The 22632-nt window shown below is 31.2% G+C and overlaps 3 protein-coding genes across 3 annotated transcripts; 2 read left to right on the forward strand and 1 right to left on the reverse strand.

Moving 5' to 3' along the window:
* Positions 1-1052: 1052 nt before the first annotated feature.
* On the reverse strand, positions 1053-6411 carry LOC141692427 (uncharacterized). The gene is made up of 6 exons (XM_074497256.1): positions 6056-6411; positions 5851-5942; positions 3542-3803; positions 3248-3444; positions 1732-1919; positions 1053-1580 (listed from the first exon to the last, which is right to left on the reverse strand). The coding sequence occupies exons 1-6, from the start codon at positions 6059-6061 to the stop codon at positions 1294-1296; spliced, it is 1032 nt and encodes a 343-aa protein (XP_074353357.1). The 5' UTR covers positions 6062-6411; the 3' UTR covers positions 1053-1293.
* An 11968-nt stretch (positions 6412-18379) lies between these two features.
* On the forward strand, positions 18380-18808 carry LOC141692003 (zinc finger A20 and AN1 domain-containing stress-associated protein 6-like). The gene has a single exon (XM_074496750.1). It carries the CDS (start codon positions 18380-18382, stop codon positions 18806-18808), a length of 429 nt encoding a protein of 142 aa, XP_074352851.1.
* A 928-nt stretch (positions 18809-19736) lies between these two features.
* LOC141692004 (protein YLS7) lies at positions 19737-22222 on the forward strand. The gene is made up of 3 exons (XM_074496751.1): positions 19737-20156; positions 20658-20932; positions 21136-22222. Exons 1-3 carry the CDS (start codon positions 19763-19765, stop codon positions 21934-21936), a joined length of 1470 nt encoding a protein of 489 aa, XP_074352852.1. The 5' UTR covers positions 19737-19762; the 3' UTR covers positions 21937-22222.
* Positions 22223-22632: the final 410 nt, after the last annotated feature.

The raw sequence follows: 22632 nt of genomic DNA on the forward strand, positions 1-22632 counted from the left end.
CATAATTAAAAGATTTCATAAAAGTAAAATAAATATACTAAACAACTCGTATATCTAAAACATATTTGGAAAAAATTCAAATTTCAAATTTAAAGTATACAACTCATAATCACTAAAATTATTGCAAATTGATACTTTCCACAATCATACTTGCAAAGATCAAATAATCAATTTAATTATATTAAATACTAAAAAATTTAAATCGAAAGTATTGAAAGATTTACAAAATATAATGGTCAAAGTATAATTTATACAAAAATAATTGTAGATATTAATTTAAAAACAAATCTCCAAAAACGTTTACTACAAATTGAGATTAGGATTTTAGAAGATCAAATACTAGGGTTTATTAACAACTCGTGAGAATATTAAGAAACACGTCAAAAACACATATCACCATTTGATACCAAATATAAATATATGAACTATAATCAACACAAAAAAAAACACATAATATAAGACCTTCTCAGACATACATGTATGGAAAAACAATACAATTCATATGAACTAAGTATCTAAATTTGTGAACAAGGTAAATAAATAATTTATAAAAATATAAAAATTAAAATAAGAAAAGCATATGTGATACAACCTAATCATATTTTACAGAATTTGTTTATTCCAATTATCTTGAAGAAAATAAAAATTATACATTCTTAATGAAATTAAAGGTGATTTCTAAATTTTTTGTACAATTTTTCATAATAAAATAATATTAACAATATATATTATCCATGAACTACGTAATATTCTTTTTTAAATCTTATTTTTACATATAAGAGGAAGTTTCATGTGCGAAGTTATATTTACAATTTATATTAGACTCAAAAGCAAGTGCATATGTTGTGTATAAATAGATCTAACTAAAGAATGAAAACATCATAGAATTTAATTTTTGGCTATAGACATATTGAAGATAATCTTATATTCGTACAAGTAATTAAATCAGAAAACACTTAATTTTTCCTCGGTTAATAATAAGAAATTTTACCCACTGCCTGAAAATTTACTATAGCTCAGTTGCTACTTAATACTACCAGATACACTGTATATACAAAACAGAAAACAAAGATATTTTGAATTTGAATCTAATTACATAATACATGTAAACAGTACAAAGAACCAAATTGATCAATCATGACCAATCAAACAGAAACGAAAAAAAGAAACTCACGATAACCAGCATTTGCGTAAATGCAAAACGTGAGAAAAAAACCATAGCTCCTAGCGTGGAATTAACAAGGACGCTGAAAAGTTAATACAATCCACCAGCTGTGTGCTGCAATGAAACTTTTATTTTATCTTCCTGATGAGGGCTGATGTTCTGAATTCACTGTCATCCCTGATGAAGCTCCACCAGAGGAAACTAAGGGGTACGGTGGTCGCATGCCAAAGCGCATGAGCATCCACAAATCCTTTGTAGGGTGGGAAGTCATATATCTCTAACAGACTGGCAAGACCTCCTCCAAGCACAACCACCCATAACTTCCAGCGAGATGGATGACGAGTGACCCCAGCCCAAATAGCCCACAAAAGAATTTGCACTACACCCATGGCCACACATACTTTCATGTTCAGACCTGCACATTGTTAATTTTTACATAAAGAACTTTCCACCAAGCTTACAGTTGCATGAGAGAAAACTTTTTACACTCATTTAATTTATCATATAAAGAGAATGTTCCATCTTCCCGCATGTTTATCAAATAAAAATTTGCAGTATAGGCTTACCATAGTCAAATTGGTAAAAATTAAGGTACAAGATATGGGTTGTCACAAATGCAAACAGAGGAGCAGCAACCATAACCCTGGCAGCTTCAGTTCTCACACTAAAAACTCGTATTATGGCCAAAATAAGGGAAAATCCAAGTAGTGCGATAGCAGACGAGTAGTCTAGCTTCTCTGTTATATCAACATCTCTGCAAATGGGCAGATACAATATTTTACTTTAGAGTACAAATAGTAAGGAGCAAAACCCCAAGAGTGGGCTTATATTATGAAATGCAGTCCCAAAACATAAAAAATGATAAAAAGAGACGATGCATTGATTCCTATAACTACCAATAAGCCAAAAGTCGACAACCATGACAAACTTATTATGCCTGCCTTGACTAGGATTACATATTTACTTTCAGGAGTTTCTAAATATGTAGGAAATATACAGCACAATAGCATAAATCAATCAATAACTGGAGGCAAGAATAGCACTTAATATCTATACACAAATTGATACTTTATGCTCAGAGGTGCTTTATTTAAAAAGACATAGGTATTTAAACTGCATAAAATGCAGATTAAGGTACCCTCAGAACACAACCAAAAGACTACTCACTAAACTGTATATATTACGCCTTTCGCTGTAATCGATGATGTCAAAAGAAAAACAATAGCAGAGACAGACATTAATGTAATCTACAAGTTGAGGAAACTGATTATTGCAATTGATCAAGATCTCAATGAGTCAACATATCAGAACACATGTAGAATATTGAGCAGTTTACTCCCCCGGCAGAGTGGAGATATAAAATTGGACATTGGTATGACATGACTCTGTATCTTCATTTCTTTGCAACTGAAATCGAGAATTGGTAATGTTAAAGTGTGACGGCGCTAATAGTCAGAGAGCTTAACTCTCTGGATTTGGTTTTTCATATATCAAATTCACGCCTGTGACAATTCAAATTGTGAACTTTGCAACAATGTTTTGGAAACAGGGCAGTTTTCACCCTTACTTTACCGAGAAAAAAATTGTTCGTGTTTAAGGAACATTTATTTCCTGCCCATAAGTGAGGGTTCTCGAGACTTTTAGGGCGAGGTCAATTAAGGACCTTTGTCTCTTTTTTTCTCCCAAAAAAAGGGAAGAAGAAGAAAAGAAATATGATATCTTTCTAACATCCCTTGTCGTTAACTTTCTTGCATCCAGTTTACACATCTGGTTTGGCACTATCCTATAACAAGTTTCAAAATTTATTTAATTCTCAAGTTTTAGTAGTAATTTTACAATATTATAATGGTTGCATGTCAATAAGTATCACATTACAAATAATTAGCAAAAAAAGGAGAACTATAGTGTCAAGTTGTCAACCATTCATCATTTTTCCCATATATTTACACCTCCAACAGATTATAAAGAATGTTTAAGCCTGTTTGGCAAATGGTTTTGTATGAGCATGCGGATAGCTAGTTAAAGCAGTCAGGTGGATAGGGAAGAAGAAAGGACGGTGGGGATTGGAGGGCAACTGCTTACCGACTGTGGAAAACAGAACTCCAGAGCCAGGCATTCATTGATAAGATAGCATAGACATGCCACAAACCAGTGTATTCATAGTACGTCTTTCTGTCTGGCCGAAGAGGTAGCTTGTAGTTCACAAGGATAAAAAAGGACACCCAACCTTGAAACTGCATAGCAAGATTAAGTCCAGAAAGAGCTACAGATACAGGTTCCTGCAAAGTGCAAACATATAAGGTTCCAACTCAACATAGACAAATCTTATGTAACAAAGCATCAACCTAATATATATTCATTTGGTGCAGAACCAACCTGAATTCCAAAAACACGTCGAAATGGCCATTTCCCGTGATACTTAGCAGGTTTTTCACCGAGTTTTTCTCTTTCTTCCTCCCTAACGAGCATACAGTGGTATCTACAGTCACTACGACAATCCCATTGTTTCCACTGTAGATATAGCGGTTCTTGTAAATACCATGGACCGTCTATAGACTTTCCATCAGATGAAAATTTGCAGTGTTGGAAACACTTGGTTGCCACACATCCAGTCTTCTCACACTCGTCAACGCAAGCTCTGTAAAAAAAATGGAATACTATGACTATAATGATAGCTAGAGGAAAAAAATGCTGCCACCGATGGGAAATATCATTGCACAAATGTTTATTTTTAAGCAGTCATGGAATCCATCTGAAACTAACTTTAAAAGCAAAATGGTACAAGCAGAATATTCTTAATTTCTCAGTAAAAGTAGTAATCATGTTAGTGATGAGTATTATAGTGGTTGCTGACGTAAGAGCACATCTTACTTAAATTTAAAATTGACTGTTCAGGTAACATTTGTGTTTTACTTTAGCATTAGAGTGAGTTAGGTACACCCACACTTCTGACAGTAACTAACTTCAGTATTTCACAATCTGCCCGATTAATTAGAAGAGCAAGAACAACTGTGCAACTCTTTTACAAAGTTGTAGACACATATGAAAACAGTTCTCAGCAATAAAGAAGTTTAATTGAAATTTTAGCTCTCCAGCAAAAAGCAGCCAGTAGTGACAGATTTAAAGTAGAAAAATGCAAAGTATAAATTATACGAATATAATAAATAAGCAGCACCCTTGTCCTAGAGTATGCATCATTCAAATTGAGTTCTTTCAGAAACTATGGTTTTCAACTCCAACCATTACTTAAATTGACAAACTCAATGACTGCACATGAAAGCAACTACCACAACACAAATCAAGGGACTCCACCACTAACTTACGTTTCAGTCTGAAGGACTAGATTGAAGTGCTTCTATATTCTTAATAAGGTTAGCACTTATTGGATTTAGAACATAAAAATAGATGCAAATCAGCATTCTTGTTAGTTGTCGCACGCACCAATATTCTTGCACATACATTTGGATAGGAAAAAGAATATACCTAATACATACTCTGACAATAATGTATATATGTTATCAGTATTATCATATTACTAGGTTAAATCCAGTTAAAATAGTCTTCACTTGGTAGCTAGCTCTATAAGTCCTTGTTATCGTAAAGATTGAACTGCTTTTCATAACTAGTTTATCACATCTGCATTCACCATAGTGAACCCCGAATGATGCAGTTGGTGCCAATTTATATTAGGTAAACATATTTTTAAAATCGGATATGCATTGAATAGACTAATAGAGAAATATATCATCAATCTTTTTAAGGATTAAATTGACCGTAGACAACAATCATCAAAAGTTTTGCACAATTGTAGAAGGTCAAGATAATCCACTGATTTTAAATGGACAAATTAAGCACTTCCAGAATATTCCGCATATGTTGTGACACTAAAACATAGTCAAAAATTCATTAAAAGCAGGCAACTTGTATATTTACGTAACATTGTAATTCTTGTGACTCTTGTCAACTCTGTTTATGCATAGAGTTGAGCAATTGCAGTTATCGCAAACCTCACAACAATAAACCATAGCATTTGTATTAATTCAAAACATTGAAATCCATATGACAGTCTATGTTCATTGTTCACTATACAGACGTGCCTAATCAGAGACATGCGTTAAGCGGCCAAAGTTTTACAAAAATCCAACCCTGCTCAATTCCTTCAATATCTAATATGCAGCCTTAAATCAGGGCACACTGGCTGATTAGAAATTTTCAGATAAACATATAACTTGTTCCTTATAAACCCCTAAAAAGTTACACGAAATCAAACTCATACCTAATGAACAGTGTTGATCAAAAGTCAAACTTTTTCATACCCACAACACAAAAATAGCCCATAATTACTAGGTACCAAGTACAATCAGATTTGGTACACCTTGACTTAAAACAAAGGTGGACCCTTTTTCTCAAAATTTCCAAAAATAACATATGGCTCTTAATATTTCAGAAATTAATGTAACAAGTTATAACATACAACTAACAAGAGTACTAAACATGTATATATATTTGGAAGTTTTAATTACCAATTATTAAACAAACCCCACATAATTGATAAACAATTAGTAACTACTAAAAAAGCCAAAAAAAAAACACATTCAAGAAACTCACTGAAAATTCTTGAAATCCAATAATCAAAACAAAACAAACTATACATACATATATAAAAAGAAGATGAAGAAGGGTACATGTAATTGGGATCAGAATCGCCAGAACTTGCAGCAAGAAGAGTAGCGAGAGAGAGGATTGTAGCAAAAACAACAAAACTGCATTGACCCATCTGATATAATCCAAGTAAAAACAGTTAAAAAGTCAAACTTTATCAGAAAGATAGCCAAGAAACAAGATTTGTAAAGTTGAGGGGAATCAAGAGTGGTGATTTGGTTGGTATACTTCCATCGGAAAAAAATCTCACTAGAGTAGAGAGAGAGATGAAGCTAAGAATGATTGATGCAGTCGTGTCCAAGCATAATCGATCTGTATGTATATATTATTATATTATGTGGGGTGTGTGTGTTATTAAATTAATATATATGTGTAGGAAATTGGTGGCATACGTGAGAGAGAGAGTAAAAGGAGGGAGAGAGAGAGAGAGGGGAGGGAGAGAGAGAGGGGGTAAAAGGAGAGAGGGAGGGGGGGAGAGAGAGAGAGAGAGAGAGAGAGGGTAAAAGGAGCAAGTGTGAATGTGTGTATATGAAGAGGGGGTTGAACTGTGAAGTGAGAACCAGAATCTCGTGAAGCTGAGGGCCATGTGGAACTACCGGAATGCCCTCCCACTTGTTCCTTTACTGTTTCATTGTGTTTTTTTTCGATGTAAAAATGACACTATCTTTCTTGGGCAACTGACCCCAGCTCAGCACAATAATATCTTATTTAATTTAATTTAATTGGATTTGTCGCAGGTTTTATAATCCTTGTATTATTTTTGTAGAACTTGCTGGTCAAGTCCAGGGCCAGGGGCAGATTGTTACTCATCTCCCAAATAATGCCAAAAGATATGCAAATAGAAAAAAAAAATTAAAGTAGTGTTCTAAAAATTGACTCTGTAAGTGGAAATATTTGAAAGCAGTGTTCTGGAAATCAAGAAGAATTAAATACTATCTAAAATAATATAATTAACAAAAAAATATTTAGCAGTTTTTTTCATAGGTATACATGTATTTAAAATTAACAAGTAAAAAGTTATAACAAGTAAAACTATATACTTTTATATAATTAGTCGAAGTTATGACATTCTAGTCAAGTCGGGTTTGTGCTTCAAACTCTATTTCCGAGTCGAGTCTACAAATTATTAAATCAATTTTTTTCTTCAAACTCGGCTCATAAATCACAAGTAGAATTCAAACTTTTCTTAAAATTTTGAATTTATCGAGTTTGTAAACGAGTATTTGAGTTAATTGATTTTTTCAAGGAGGTTTCGATTTTTCACCGAGTTTATTAACGAGTTTTCGAATTTGATGGATTCTTATCAAATATTCGAGCTTATCGAGTTTTTACGAATTTTCCATTTTTGACTTCCAATACCTAAACACTATTCAATTATATAACTATTATCTTTGAAGTTTAACAACAGTCTAAAAAATTTCGTTTGATTCAATAATAAAGGTAAATATTAAATTTATAGAATATCACATTTGCTTATATAATCAATGCTTAATCAATAATAATGGAAACTGATATAATAATATATTTTTTCAATTCACTAATTAAAAAAGTAACTCACATATTTTCTCATTATTATATATTAGCATATCTTTTAAAAATGCACAAAGAAGGGGGTTTTCATTATTTCATCCCGGTCCTCATTGTTATGTATTGAATGCACAAGGAAGGGGGTTTTCTTGATTTTTACTTAAAAAATTCATGGATTGTTAAAATACTTTGTAGTGATGATCTATTAATTGTAAAAGACACATAAAAATAATTATCAAAACTCGCTTGATCTTTATTCAAAATCAATTGGGTCGTATTACAAATCTAAGTTCTTGGATATTGAAGAATTTAACTTCTAATTGAGAGAATACAAGAAAATCTAAACTGTTTAGTTATTATAGGAACAAAGAACATGTGACATGCTTTATAAAATAACATGCGCAGTTTACAGAGATTGTATCAGAATAGACTAACATATTTTTAAAGCTCTTTCATCTGTATCTATTTTAAGTGCTGCATATCCGCATACAATCTTCCAGGTTTGCTACACTCCTTTGTCCAGTTCATCTTTTCCCTTGATCTTGCACTTTTCAAACTGCATTTGTAGACTTTTCATTTTAATGATATAATGGTTTGTTGACTCGTAACTTGAAATATTTATCATAGATGCATTATGTAAGTGAAAATGTTATCGAGATCTTCTAAGTACAAAAAGTCTTGTTGATATCTTCACATCTCTACATGTATTAAACTTGTCGACATCTTCACATCTCTACATGTATTTGACTTGTCGACATCTCTATATGCATTTGACTCGTCGACATCTCCACATCTCTACATGCATTTGACTTGTCGACATCTTCACATCTCTACATGAACTTAACTTGTCGATATCTCTACATCTCTATATGCAGTTGACTTGTCGATTTATCCACATCTCTGCATGCACTTGACTTGTCGATATCTCCACATCTCTACATGCAATTGACAGACAAATTAATTTCTCTATAGAAAAATGACTAATCTACAGGCCCGATGACTTCTCTATAGTAAAATGGCTTCTCTACAGGTCAAGGTGACTTCTCTATAGATAAATTACTTCTTTTCAGGCTTGAACAGTTCTCGATGTACTTCTCGATATTCCTTGATCTGTGACTTCTCGACATTTGACTTGGAACATTTTTCAATTTACAGTATTATTCTTCTCCAAGCTATGTATCTTCAGTCTGAGCAATAATTAGACTTGATCTTCTTTCAAAAATTTATTCCTTAGCTTGTTGGTTGTTCACTGAAATATATCCCAGTCTAGTCTTCTAATCATTTTTACAGACTAAAGAAATATAGTTACAGATTACACAACTATTACAAGCCATCTAATTCATAGGATTGTCAAATTAACTTAATAATGTTATATTAATACATGCCTTTCACAACACTCATCGTCATCCTTGCCACCATCGTTTTGGAACGATTCTCCTTAGAATCTCAGTTTCGGTCGTTGTTGATTTGGTGGGTCTCCTCCATAAAAATAACTCAAAACATAAATTTTCGTTGTACTTTCATCTTATCTTCATATTTGTAATCCTTTTCAATTAGAACACTGTATATTCATGGGCATACATTAACAGTTTATATAACACATTTTGATATACTTCATTCTCATTAATAATAATGAGCTCAATTATGCACAATTTTCTCAGGGAGTTTAAGTGTTTTGCACTCCTAAACTCTTGAAAACTCGGTTACAGAATATGCAAAACAAACACAACTATAAAGTATGTCTAGTACACTTATACAACCGTGTACAAGAATATCTTTTACATTTTTGGTATAACTCGTATGAAGGGTAATAAGATATTCCAAATTGCCAAACTACAAGTCGGATGATGTCTCCTCATAAATTTACTTCCTTTTATTCGTAAGATATATCAAGTTTATCTGATTTTTCAATCACTTTTCAAGCTAAGTCATAGACTTTTCTTGTCAATTCATGTTCAATGAATCAATCACTCATAGATTGACAGATTGATTCTATTATTATTTTTTGAAAAAATTTCAAATTGTTTATTTTTATGGTGAATCTCGAGATTGTCCAAGTCTTCATCCGATAACTCTGAGTTAACTGTTAGAGAACTGCATTACTTGGGTCAGCATCTCTAGAATTTCTTGAATTAGTTGTGCATGGGCTGCAGTTTCTACTCCTACTAATAGTTTAGCACATACTTTTTTTTGTTACTATGGGGTCCTAAACACAAGGAGATTTTACTCGTTGGCGTCAATTAGGTGGTCTGTGGATTTTTGTTGCCCTCCATGGTGCTTTTGGACTAATAGGCTTCATGTTACGCCAATTCGAACTTGCTGGATCTGTTCAATTGCGACCTTCTAATGCAATCACGTTCTCGGGTCCAATTGTTGTTTTTGTTTCGGTTTTCCTGATTTATCCACTAGGGCAATCTGGTTGGTTTTTTGCGCCTAGTTTTGGTTTAGCAGCTCTCGGCAGCTTGCGAGTTTACATCCATCCCTGGTCGGGTACAGTTTTTAAATTATTCCGTGGATTGGATTTCACTCGTCTGTCGAAAGTTCGATTGCATGTGCTCAGGGTAGAAGTTTTGTATAAATGCATCGCCACTGCCGAGTTCCGGCCGAATAGAGCGCGGAGCAGACGAGTTCAGCCGAACAACGTAACGAGTTAACTTACTTTCCCCCTCATTTTTTTGCAATAAGCAGCTCCACAGTGGACTTCTCGAATCAGCTTTGCATACTTCTGGAATTGGTTTAATCTAACAAGATGCAAAGACTTCCCAAATTAGTTTATTTAGCATTTTTCGAATCAGTATGCAAAGCTAATTCGAATCAGCTTTGCATACTTCTGGAATTGGTTTAATCTAACACATTTTGATATACTTCATTCTCATTAATAATAATGAGCCCAATTATGCACAATTTTCTCAGGGAGTTTAAGTGCTCCACAGTGGACTTCACGAATCAGCTTTGCATACTTCTGGAATTGGTTTAATCTAACAAGATGCAAAGACTTCCCAAATTAGTTTATTTAGCATTTTTCGAATCGGTATAATTGGATTTTTCAAATCAGTATAAAATATAAATGCACTTCTCGAATAAATTATCAGATTTCTCGATATAGTATATAGGCACCCAAAATCATTATATTTTACTATAAAAAATATAACTTTAATTTTCAAAATAGGCTCCATAATCATTAATACCTTATAAATTATACACATAATTTAATAATAATATTGTGTATTACAATGTTATTATCTTATTATTTTATTTTATAATGTATGTGGATGTAAAATTCGAAAATTGAATAATCGGTTGATTGATGCATAAAGACATCAACTAAGAACCGACTAAAATATTAATCAAATTGAAGTAATAATTTAGATATCTTATATATTTTGATTTTACAATAATGTCTTGCTTTTCCCAAACCTTTTGAATTTCTTCTCATCTCTTAAACTAAAATTTTCAAAATGATTATTAAACATGCAAATTTAACATTATCTTGCAAAAAAAAATTAATAACTAAAAATAGTGTTCAATTTAAATTTTTTAGTAAAAAATAATTTTATCAACTAATTATAAGAATGTATATTGTTAAATATACCATAATATTGTATTGATTGTTGTAAAATTTTAGCATATATAATAACATAATAATTCACTTTATACATGAAAAACTTAGTAAATTAATTTATAAAAATGTTTTCATAGATAGTTGGGTGATAACACATAAAATAAAAAATATATGAATATTTTTAAAAATAGATAAAAATAATAATCAATTTCAAATTCAATAAAATACGGCTCGATTTGAATTTTTTTACAAGTCTAAAAATGTATTCAGATTCGAGTTTGAGAACGATTTTGAGTAGAGTCGAGTCCATTTTATCGAGTCGATTTTAAATCAAGTTCGAACGGGAAAACTATATGTTTTCTATATATAATAGTAGAATAAGGGAATAAAATTAGTGAGATTTTTTATTCTCATTGAAATGACAAATTTGCCCCTATATATACTATAATTGAAAATTGTAGTTGACGAGAATCGAACTACAATTTACCCATTAGTTCTCACACTAAAATACCACTATACTACTATATCTTTTATATTTTTAATCAAACACTTAATATGTGTCTTTCGTTAAAGAGTTATATTTAAGTTTCTTATTGCAATTTATGAAATAACATTTGCAGTCATGTTTTTTCTTATATATATATTAATTTAGTTAGCTATATATTTCTACATAATTAAAGTTTCAATAAAGATATTTGATCAATACTTAAAATATAAAGATATAACATGTATTTAGTAAATAATGTATATATATTTTTAAGTAATTTTTTATTAAAATCTACGATATTATATATAAGAATTAATTAACAATGTCAAATATTCATATTCACACTAATAAGAATGATAAATAAATAAATTTTTATTGTGTGTTTATTCAATAAAAATTATATTTGTTTGTATATGTTATATAATTTTAAGAAAAAGGAGAATGATAAATTTTAGTTATTTAACCAAATTGACCACAAAAATAAAATAAGTTAACAATTATGGGATAAATAAAGCATGTTAGCCAATGTATTTTGGCTTATTTTGAAGTTACCATTAGAATCTACTCGATTTTTAAAAATACAAAATGTGATTGTTTTTCACAAATATATCATATCTCTACCGAGTTGAAGTGCATTTTTAAATGAGCACATTTAAAAAGCTTGTTTATTGGATCGATGAGAACGTTATATTAAAGAATTAAGGTGTTTGTAACAATCTATATCCACAAGGATTAATGTGTTCGAGACTTTTATAAGATCAAGTCAATAAATAATATATACCAAAATTGCAAGATTGATTTATTGTGATTTGCCGTGAAAATGACCCAATTATCACACGATCAGATAAATCTACGGGCATTGTACTCAACCAAATTTGTTTTTCTATATTTCACTTTGTTAAAACAAAATATACAGTAATGTCAAAATTTAAACTATATATATGTTATTTTTTATTATATGTGTATTCATAAAAAGCTAATGTGATATTATAATTTATATTTCATACATATTCAAAAGAAAGTTGTTACCTTTTTTACAATTAAAAAAAATAACAATTAAGTAATTTAGAAAATGTATTAAATTTAACAATTTTAGATAGCATCCTGATTACCAAAAAATAATATATATATATATATTATTTTATATAATTAAAATTATATATAAATTAATTTTTTTTAATGAAATACAGAATTTCTTGCAATTGTTTAATTTGGTATTAGTCTATTTCACATTATTATAAAATTATTTTCATACTTGAAATTATAATATATGAATGAAATTTATATACACACTAAAATATATGATTTGATTCAACCTATTTTATGTTAGAAATGAAAAGTAATTATATTAATTACATAAATTATCGTATTATTTCTTTTATAATAACTTTAAAGTATTAAAAATTTAAGTACATATATTTATGAATATTTTATCGAATTTATAAAAGTTTGACATATGAAGCCAATATATGTATGATTACTCATTATGTATATAAAAAAGGTCGAAATCATACACAAAAAACAACAATGATTAAAATAACGCAACACTAATCTCTATAGTAGAAATAATCTGTAGTATAATACCAATTTTACCACACATAATAACATATTCTTAAGTACATATTTAGACTATACTATAATAACTCGAATGTGATATAATTTTGTATGTCTTTTTTTTAGTTGGTATACTTTTTTTTGGTTGGTTTGGTTATTCTCATTCATAACCGTTAGATCTTTTAAATTAACTGATCAGGACCGTTAGATTCAAATACTAAAAGGGTATACATTACTCAAGTTCTCAGGTGCGAACCCCGCCAACATCAAATATTTATATTATTATTTATACACTACTAAATCTCCCAAGTTCGAATCTCACCAACATCAAATATTCATATTATTATTTATACACTACCCAAGATTCAGGTTTGAATCCTACCAACAACAAATATTTATATTATTATTTATAAATATACTAATAATGTAATGATACAAAAAGAAATTTATTATAAATTTAAATAATATAAAAATATAATGAAGACCCGTGCATCGCATGAGTTGTAAAACTAGTATGTATAAACAATAGATATGCATATATTTGTTGACTAAACAACGTCGTGAAATAATTTAATAATATTATACCTGCACTTCAACATGAAAAATTTGTGATTGAGCCGAAACATCTTCTACATCAAATGCAACAAATTTTCATCACATTACATTCATATATATGAACTACGTAAATTATAATAAACAACAACGTATTTGACTTAGAGATCACGCACACCAATCAAAATATTTGTTATCAACAGAATCATCTAGCCTGCAAAAAAAAGGAATTGTAACACAATAAATCATCAATTTAGAGTCTAAATATTCATTTAACATAAACTATCTACAATTTTATTTTTTGTACATTTTAATTAAATTATTAGGGACGAGTTAAGCTGGCTACTAGTAAAAGTAATACTTCATTTTTTTGTAAGGTAATACTTCATTTGTGAATCTTAAAAAATAAATTTTGAAAATTTTATACGCCGAATTCCGATATATTGCTAAAAAACAGATCGGGCCTCGTACGGGATATTACACTAGTTAAACTATAATAACCGAAATTTAATATAATTTGGTTCAAACATTATCCTATTATTTAAGTTATCATGTTTACTTATTTAAATTTTTTTTATTATTAAAATAATGTTATTGATCGGGTTAAATATTAAGGTGGTAACTCAACTAAAACTCATATATCAATTTAATCATCGAACTTAACGAATTACCATTTGAACCACCAAAGTCAAAATAAAGATTAAACATATACTCCTAAATATGTTTTTATGGACTATTTTTTTTATGGGGTTTCAGATATTTTCTTGAATCGTACTACAAGCAAATTAAAAATTATGAAATCTAGTATTTTAGATAATATAGTGAGATTTTTAAAATATTAGCTACTATTTCTTTTAAAAAAATATCTACAAAATCATAAATAAATAGTAGATAAATTTTAAAAATCTCACTATATCATCTAAAATACTAGAATTCATAACTTTTCATTTAGTTGTAGTACGATTCAAGAAAAATGCATAGAGTTTCTCGGAACTAATTTTTTATTCTTAAACGCATATTTTGAGGTATTCACTTGATATTTATTATAACTTTAGTGATTCAAATGATATCTCGTTAAGTTTAATGATTAAACTAATGTATGGGATTGAGTTAAGTGACCACTTTGATATTTAACTCATTATTAAACTACCAACATAATCTTTTAATACCACCACAGAATCTTCCTAATTATTTTCTTATTTTTATGATAAATCTATAATTAATATATATATATATATATGTTATTATATGATTGAGTAAATACAATTTTAAGTGATAAATTTAATAGAAAAATAATAAAATTATGAATTATTCCTCCGATATATTAAATACATATAAATATAACAATTTTTTCATATTACTACTAACATTTATACCTTTAATACCTACATTAAAATTATTTATAATAAAAATTAAAAATATTTAAATATTAATAGGAAAGTGCATCGCAAGCAAAGTGTGTAAGTTGGACTAAAATTTATCCTCTAGAAATAGTCGGACTACTTTGCAATATTTTAAGCCAGTCTAATATTTGTTTACTTAATTTTTTTCCACAAGAGTAATTAGAACTGAAAAAAGTGTTTGATATTAATACATAAAAAACTATTAACAAAAAAAATCCCCACTGCCTCATTGCTAAGTACGCACTATATACTGGTAAAAACTATAATATTAATTTAACAAACTTAAGAGGGTTGTTAAAAGAAATTGTTGGTCGTTAAAGTACCCTTACACAAAATAAATGAAGGAAATAAAATTTAAAACTGCAAATAAATAGACGAGTAGTTGGATGTATAATTTATTTTTAAAATTATTTTTTTCTGTATAAAAATTTAAACATTATATTCTTATTTAAAAGATTTTTTTTTTTTTAAAATTATTTAGACAATCATACTTTACGGGAGTCTTAAAATGCGTGTCGATCCCCCGTCCCAAAAATTCAGTGAGACAGAGGGAGTAGCTAATTTTTTTTAAATAGTACTTGATCGGGCCCCGAAACTTTACTTCTACCCATCTTTTGTAATGCTCCCTTAACTTAAGTAGATACCAATTGAGGTATGGTTGTATTTACGTAAAGATGGGGAGCAATGGCTAACAAAGTTATTCAACATTATACTTTTGGATTATTAATATACCTCATGAATGAAGGCTTAGCATGGTAATGGTAATTTATAAGAATAAGGGAGATGCTCAGAGTTGTAACAATTATCGTGATATTAAGCTTCTAAGCCATACCCTGATATTATGGGAGAGAGTGATTGAAACTAGGATACGAAGATAGGTTGAAGTGTCAGAAAATTAATATGGTTTTATGCCAGGCAGGTCGACCATAGAGGCAATCCACCTTCTTAGACACTTGATGGAGAAATATCGATAACATAGTAATGATCTACACATGATTTTCATAGATCTAGATAAAACATATGATAACGTACCATGTAACGTAATTTGGAAAAGTTTGGGGGCTAAAGGGGCGCCATGATTATATACGAGGGCGATACAAGAAATGTATTTTCAAGTAGGTACATGTGTTGGAACCCCTTTAGATGATACTCAATATTTTTCGGTGTCCATTTCTTTTCGAAGTAATAATGGATATACTCACTAGAAGAATTCAAGATAATGTACCATGGTTTATGTTATTTGCAGATGATATAATCATAATTGATGAGTTAAGGGTTACAGTCAATGCGATATTAGAATGTTGGAGAATTATATTGGAATCGAATGAATTGCGTGTTAGTTATTTTAATACTGAATATATGTGGTGTAACTTTAGTAATGGACCCAATGAGGATGAGATTGATGTTTGAATTGGTGATCAGTTATTGCCTCCCAAAGATAATTTCAGGTATTTGGGTTCAATTATGCATAAAAAAAGGTGTGATAGATGCGGATGTCACTCATCGTATCAGACGATGATGAATAAAGTGGGAGGGCAGCTACATGAGTATCGTGTGATATGAAGATTCCTTTGAAATTGAAAGAAAATTTTTATAAGGTAGCAATTAGACCAGTTTTGTTATATGGGTCGAAGTGCTGGACATTAAAAAAGGCCCAATGATATAAATTAGAGGTAGTGGAAATGCGAATTTTTAAGGTGGATTTATGAACATACCATGTTGGATATCTCGTCAATTAGTTTTTTCCGAAATCAATTACAAGTTGCGTCAATTTCAGAAAAAGTGAGAGAAGGTCGGTTGCGTTGGTTTGGCCATGTTCGGAGTCGATATCCGCTTCAGTGCCCAGGGTTGGGGATTTAATGATATCAGGACCAAGAAGGAAAGAGACGAACTTGGGTTGACCTGCTTACGCTGGATTTGAGGGCTTTAAACCTCATAGATGACATGACCTCATATAAGAGATCTTGGCATCGTCGGATTAAAGTGGTGTATTAGTTTTGATTAGAGTGATGGATTAGTTTTTGGGATTGTTGATTTTCGTAGTTTGTAGTTGTGAATCGAATGTAATTTAGTATTTTTGCTTTTGGTTTTCTAATTTCTATACTTATAATTTAATATTTTCTTTGTTTATTTCTTTTAATACTTATATTACTTAATTTAGGTAGTTTATTTTTAACCTCATTGATAGTTTTTTATTTGTTCATGTATATGCTAAATTTTGACTTTCTTATATTTATATAACTATTTTTATTGTATGGTAATATGTTGTGTTTTGTTTTAGGGTTTTGGACAAATATGTGGTCAATTCTAACAATCTAGTTTTGAGCGTGAACTTTAAGGAAAAGATCGAGTTTGAGAAATCAAAATGAGTATAATATGATAAATAGAATTGACTTACAACAATCACTATTGATATTGTGTATTATATTTCATTTATAAAATTATATTTTCACTATTACACACGCAACCCGGGGTATTTGTGAAAACAGGCAACACATTAGTCTATTAGTATTGAGTAGACAAGCCCATTTTCTACCGCATCGAAGTGGTAGAAAATGAGTCATACAAGACCCTTTTCCTACCAACATCAATAGAAAATGAGATGCACAAAACCTACCGCGGTAGTGCGGTAGGAAATACTTTGCTTAAAATGACGTCGTTTTATGACTGAGATAATTGTTGGAAAAATGACGTGAAAAAAGGGTCCACCTTTAGCCATTTCCCACCACCATCGGTAGGAAATGACTTGCATTTCCTATTCACTTTGCATAAGGTTAGAGAATCTTTGGCAAAACTTCTTATTTGTAGAATTAAAGATGATATCATCCACGGACATTGTTTTATAAATACCGGTAGGAAATGACTTGCATTTCCTACCGAGTACGGAATTGGTAGGAAAAGACCCCTTAACTTAAAAATCGGTAGGAAATGCGCCGGTAGGAAATATTCGGTAGGAAACACCCGTTTTTCTTGTAGTGCTTTTATGAGGGTAAGGCTGCGTATATCATAGTTTCCACGGACATTGTTTTATAAATACCGGTTAAGTTTGGTTGGTTAAAGTTCAAATTTTATCAACAACATATTAAAAATATAAATATTTATATTTTTAGTATTAAAAAATAGTTATTTTTTACATAAAATTTAAAATAAATTTAATACTAAAAAGGTTATAAATATTAAATAAAATTTATAAGTTTACATAATTACAAAATTATTAAAAGGAAACCGGTGTACCGTCTAGTAGTACCAAAACTAATATTAGAATAACATAATGCCTGCTTCTTTTCCTAAAGTTTCTAGGAAAATCAGAGTTCTAACAAACAGTTTCCGAATCCTAATTGTCATCGAACTGGCTGTAGCCTACTGCCTATATAACTTACATCAACCCTTCTAATTATCATTCATAATCATCCTTCGTGAGTTTTGATTTTTAGTCCAACTTTTACCGACGACTAAATTAGCAGGAGATGTCTTCGTACGATAACACTCCGGCTCTATGCGCAAAGGGTTGTGGTTTCTATGGAACTCGAGCAACCCGCAATCTCTGCTCCAAGTGCTTTCAAGTTGTCAACGAAGAATTAGCATTGTGTGAAGCTTATAGTACGACCATTGCTTCGTCTTTGAGCAAACTCAATTTGCGCAAGGAGAATCATGATGATCGTGTTGCTGATGACGAAGACGAATCCATGGCGAAAAACAGACGTGGGCGTTGCTTGTGCTGCAAGAAAAAGGTCGGGCTCTTAGGGTTTGCATGCAGGTGTGGAGGCGAGTTCTGCGATACGCATCGGTATCCGGAGAATCATATGTGCGTTTTTGACTATAAGGCGTTTGGACGTGCTACTTTGGCTCGGGAGAATCCTTTGGTTAATCATGATAAACTGGGAGAGAGAATATGATTTTCTTGTAGCTTTGTTAACATGTTCTGGTGTTGTTCAAGTTGTTAGTACTACATCATGTAGTAAATACATACTTTTTCATCGAATGTAAATAGGATGGACAGATGTTGGGTTAATCGATGTTGGGTTAGAACTTAGATCAGTTTTTTTAAGGCATTAGTATAGTTTGATATTTTCTTACATGAGTTTGATCCTAAATTAACACAAATAACTTGATAATAAATTGATTACATTAACGATGTAGGAAAAAATACAAAAGAACATATCATGAATTCCTTTTTTAATCTAAAAAAGATTTTGTTTTATAGTTCATAAATGTTTTAACGTTTTTTTAAAAAAATGATTATGACCATTAAATCAACAATAACTTTCATGTTTTGTTTTCTAACGACTAATCAAAACACAATTTGAAATAATTACTACAAAAATGATTTAAAGAAGAAAAAAATTCACTCAAGCGGGCAAAAAATCCTAGTTTATATAACTAAAGTATTGATCAGCATTACAATAGTACAAAAATTGAAAATTGTGACAACTTAGTATAATGGATGGTTTGCGGTAACGTAAAAATATAGCCCCTTATATTTACATTCATAACTCTAAATTATTCTAAATTATGGGTATGACTTTATTATTTATAATGTACGAACTACAAACCGCAGTTGTAATAAAATCTTAGAAAAATTTATAGCTAAGGAGATAAAAATAAATAAAAAATACGAATCAGAGTTAGATTCCAATTTAGACACGATAGCTGAAAAGGACTCCGTATAGACCAAGATCTCTGCTATTAGCTAAAGCCACGATATGTTTTTTACTTCGATTTGACAAATTCAGAGTTTACGTTTTCAATTCTACTAAATCTTAAGTTTGAGTTGTACAACTTGTTTGGATCATTCTATTTAGAACTAGTGCAAAACTGATGCTTACCTAGTACTATTAATTTGCAGAACCATGAAATCTCCTAGATCTTTTTCATTAGGCCATGATGTAGTTTCAGTGGGGTTACTAGCTTTACTCTTGATCTTCACTTCAGTTGTTCTAGTCTCGCAATCGATCAGGTCTAAAGTTCTTCGATTCGAGAATGTTTATGTTATGAAAGCATTCAATTCCATGTCTTTAGTTAATGGAAAGACAGTTAACAATTCCTACGATGAAAATGTCGTCCAAGATATCAGAAAATTAACACTGTCAAATACAACTTTAGGTCCTTCTCGTATGCTTGATCATACTGGTGGCGCAAATGGTCCTTCTGAAATAGTTGGTTCCCTAGTGGCAACATCTCCTTCATTAGATTACGACATTGCTGAACCTGTTTCATTGCTTTCAAACGAACCTGTCTCAACTGGTATAACTGACATTTATCCTGTTTTCGATGTTGTTAGTCATTTTTAGCTTGAATGTATTTGTAGGTAGACTTCTTGTTCTTCTGCTGCTAATGCACTTTGTGTTTCAATATTTGTAATTATTTTTAATTTTTCAAAATATTTAGGTTGTTTAGGTCCGCAAATTATCTTCTACTAAAGAACTACAGCTGTTGATGCTTAAGTCTTTAGAACTTGAAGAACGATAAGGGCTTCTTTAATAGTGTTAAGATCATCCAACTCGGACTAAGATTTACAAACTAGGCTCGGTTAACTCAGTGATGTTATGGTTTCATATCCATTGTGTATGATGTATTCTGTATTCAAGAATTTAATTATATAAGTGTTGGTTGTTTTTTGGATTCTTAAGTACGATTCCCTAAATGGCGTGATCTCATGACAACTAAAGATCGCTTAGTCAAAACTGTTTTGTTGCTGATATATAACCTGACTGATAATTTGCTTCTTTGTTGGCTATTTGTTAGACTGTGATCTGTACCATGGAAAATGGGTATATGACTCAAGTGGACCCTTGTACTCGAACAATTCATGCCCTGTTCTAACACAGTCGCATAATTGCCAGAGAAATGGCAGGCCGGATAAGGAATATGAAAATTGGCGTTGGAAACCTGCACATTGTGATGTCCCCAGGTTTAATGCCAGAAAATTTTTGGAGTTGATGAGAGGGAAGACAATAGCTTTCATTGGTGACTCCCTTGCTCGGAATCAAATGGAATCTTTGTTGTGTATCCTTTGGCAGGCAAGTGTCCTAACCTTCTCCGATGACTTCAGCATTGGAGTATATCACTTTCAGATGCTGATTTTAAGATAGTTGTGCTTTCTTCCAACTGCCTAAGGTTGTGTTACATATGTGCTTGGATTTATAATAGTAACTAGTTGTAGTCGATCATTCTTGCCTCAAATTATTTTGTATGTTGTTCATTTTTTTTCGTATCATGTCAGGTTGAAGTTCCCAATAACCGGGGATACAAAAGAATGCACCGTTACATCTTCAGGTCAACATCTACTACAATCATTAGAATATGGTCCTCGCGCCTGGTTCACAAAACGTCAGCCCCCTTTGATCACGTTCTCCAGGGGTTAGACAAGATTCACCTTGGTGTTCCTGATAAAAATTTCATTGATCTGATACCAAACTTTGATGTAATTGTCATTTCCTCTGGCCATTGGTTTACAAAAAGATCAGCATATATCTTGAACAATGAAATTGTGGGCGGACAATTATGGTGGCCTTACAAGTCTCGGATAAATAAGATCAACAATATTGAAGCTTATGGAATTTCAGTTAAAACCATTCTCACGTCCCTGGCAACCCATCCAAATTACACTGGTCTTACCATTCTTCGCTCCTACTCACCTGATCATTACGAGAGTGGAGATTGGGATACTGGTGGTTCGTGCACTGGAAAGGTGAAACCAGCTGTTAAAGTTGTTGAGAAAGGCTTCACCAACAAAATGTATGAGAAGCAAGTGACCGGTTTCAATCATGCCATGGAAAAGAAGACAAACAAATCAAAATTAAGACTGATGGACATTACGCAAGCCTTTGGGTATCGATCTGATGGGCATCCAGGCCCCTACACAAGACTTGACCCAAACAAAATCACCAAACGAGGTGTAGATGGAAGGCCTCCGCCGCAAGATTGCTTGCATTGGTGCATGCCAGGACCAATTGATACTTGGAATGAGCTAATGTTTGAAGTGATAAGGAGAGAATTTGAAGGTCCCAAAGGACTTTCATAGATGATGCATATCAATCTTGAAATTTTTCTAAAACTTTGCTTGAGTGAGGAACCGAGGAGTGGTCAGTGGCTAGCTGGACTCTGCAGTCTGCATCACGTAACCAAGGGAGATGGGAAAAGAACAATGCTCATGGTGCACGATGAACTACTTACTGCTGCCAAGTGATTAGTCTCTATTTGGCTATTTCCTGTAACCTGCACTAGTAGGAAATTATTTCTCCTAGCTTGATGACTTCTTTATTGAGACAAACTTTAAATTTTACCCGGATTTATCGAGTTTCAGCCATATTTGCTCCAATAATAAATCGGCTTTTTTGTCACTTAAGTTTAGGAGTAAAAAATACTAATCTCCTTCAATTTACATGTACATTTTCGAAAAGGTTTATCACAATTTGTTTATTATTATGAGATGTTATTACCGATGGAGTAGACAAACTTTGTTTTTTTTTTTGTTTCTCTAAAAGACCCTCCAAGTAAGAAAAATTAAAAAAGTGTGACTTCGGATTTCCACTCATTTATAAACTAAAAACTAGCCCAATTTCTGTTAAATCACTATTGTACTGAAAACACTTCAAGTAAATTTAACAAAGTATCCGGTCCACTGTTTATTCTCCCAATTATTTTTATGTACCCGAAATTAATTTCAAATATTTCCCAAATAATATATAAACGTATTTTTATTCATGAATTGATATTG

The sequence above is a fragment of the Apium graveolens genome, chromosome 10, assembly GCF_009905375.1.
Source record: "Apium graveolens cultivar Ventura chromosome 10, ASM990537v1, whole genome shotgun sequence".
In the NCBI taxonomy this organism is placed as follows: domain Eukaryota; kingdom Viridiplantae; phylum Streptophyta; class Magnoliopsida; order Apiales; family Apiaceae; genus Apium; species Apium graveolens.

What these genes read in the sequence shown, in the direction of transcription:
- LOC141692427 (XM_074497256.1), bottom strand. An exon ending in AGTTCTGTTTTCCACAGTCG is followed by an intron (nt 1,920 to 3,247) that starts GTAAGCAGTTGC and finishes GCCCATTTGCAG; the next exon opens with AGATGTTGATATAACAGAGA. An exon ending in TTTTTACCAATTTGACTATG is followed by an intron (nt 1,581 to 1,731) that starts GTAAGCCTATAC and finishes AACAATGTGCAG; the next exon opens with GTCTGAACATGAAAGTATGT.
- LOC141692003 (XM_074496750.1), top strand. Translation starts at nt 18,380, where the DNA reads ATGTCTTCGTACGATAACACTCCGGCTCTATGCGCAAAGGGTTGTGGT.
- LOC141692004 (XM_074496751.1), top strand. Translation starts at nt 19,763, where the DNA reads ATGAAATCTCCTAGATCTTTTTCATTAGGCCATGATGTAGTTTCAGTG. An exon ending in AAACGAACCTGTCTCAACTG is followed by an intron (nt 20,157 to 20,657) that starts GTATAACTGACA and finishes GCTATTTGTTAG; the next exon opens with ACTGTGATCTGTACCATGGA. An exon ending in TGTTGTGTATCCTTTGGCAG is followed by an intron (nt 20,933 to 21,135) that starts GCAAGTGTCCTA and finishes GTATCATGTCAG; the next exon opens with GTTGAAGTTCCCAATAACCG.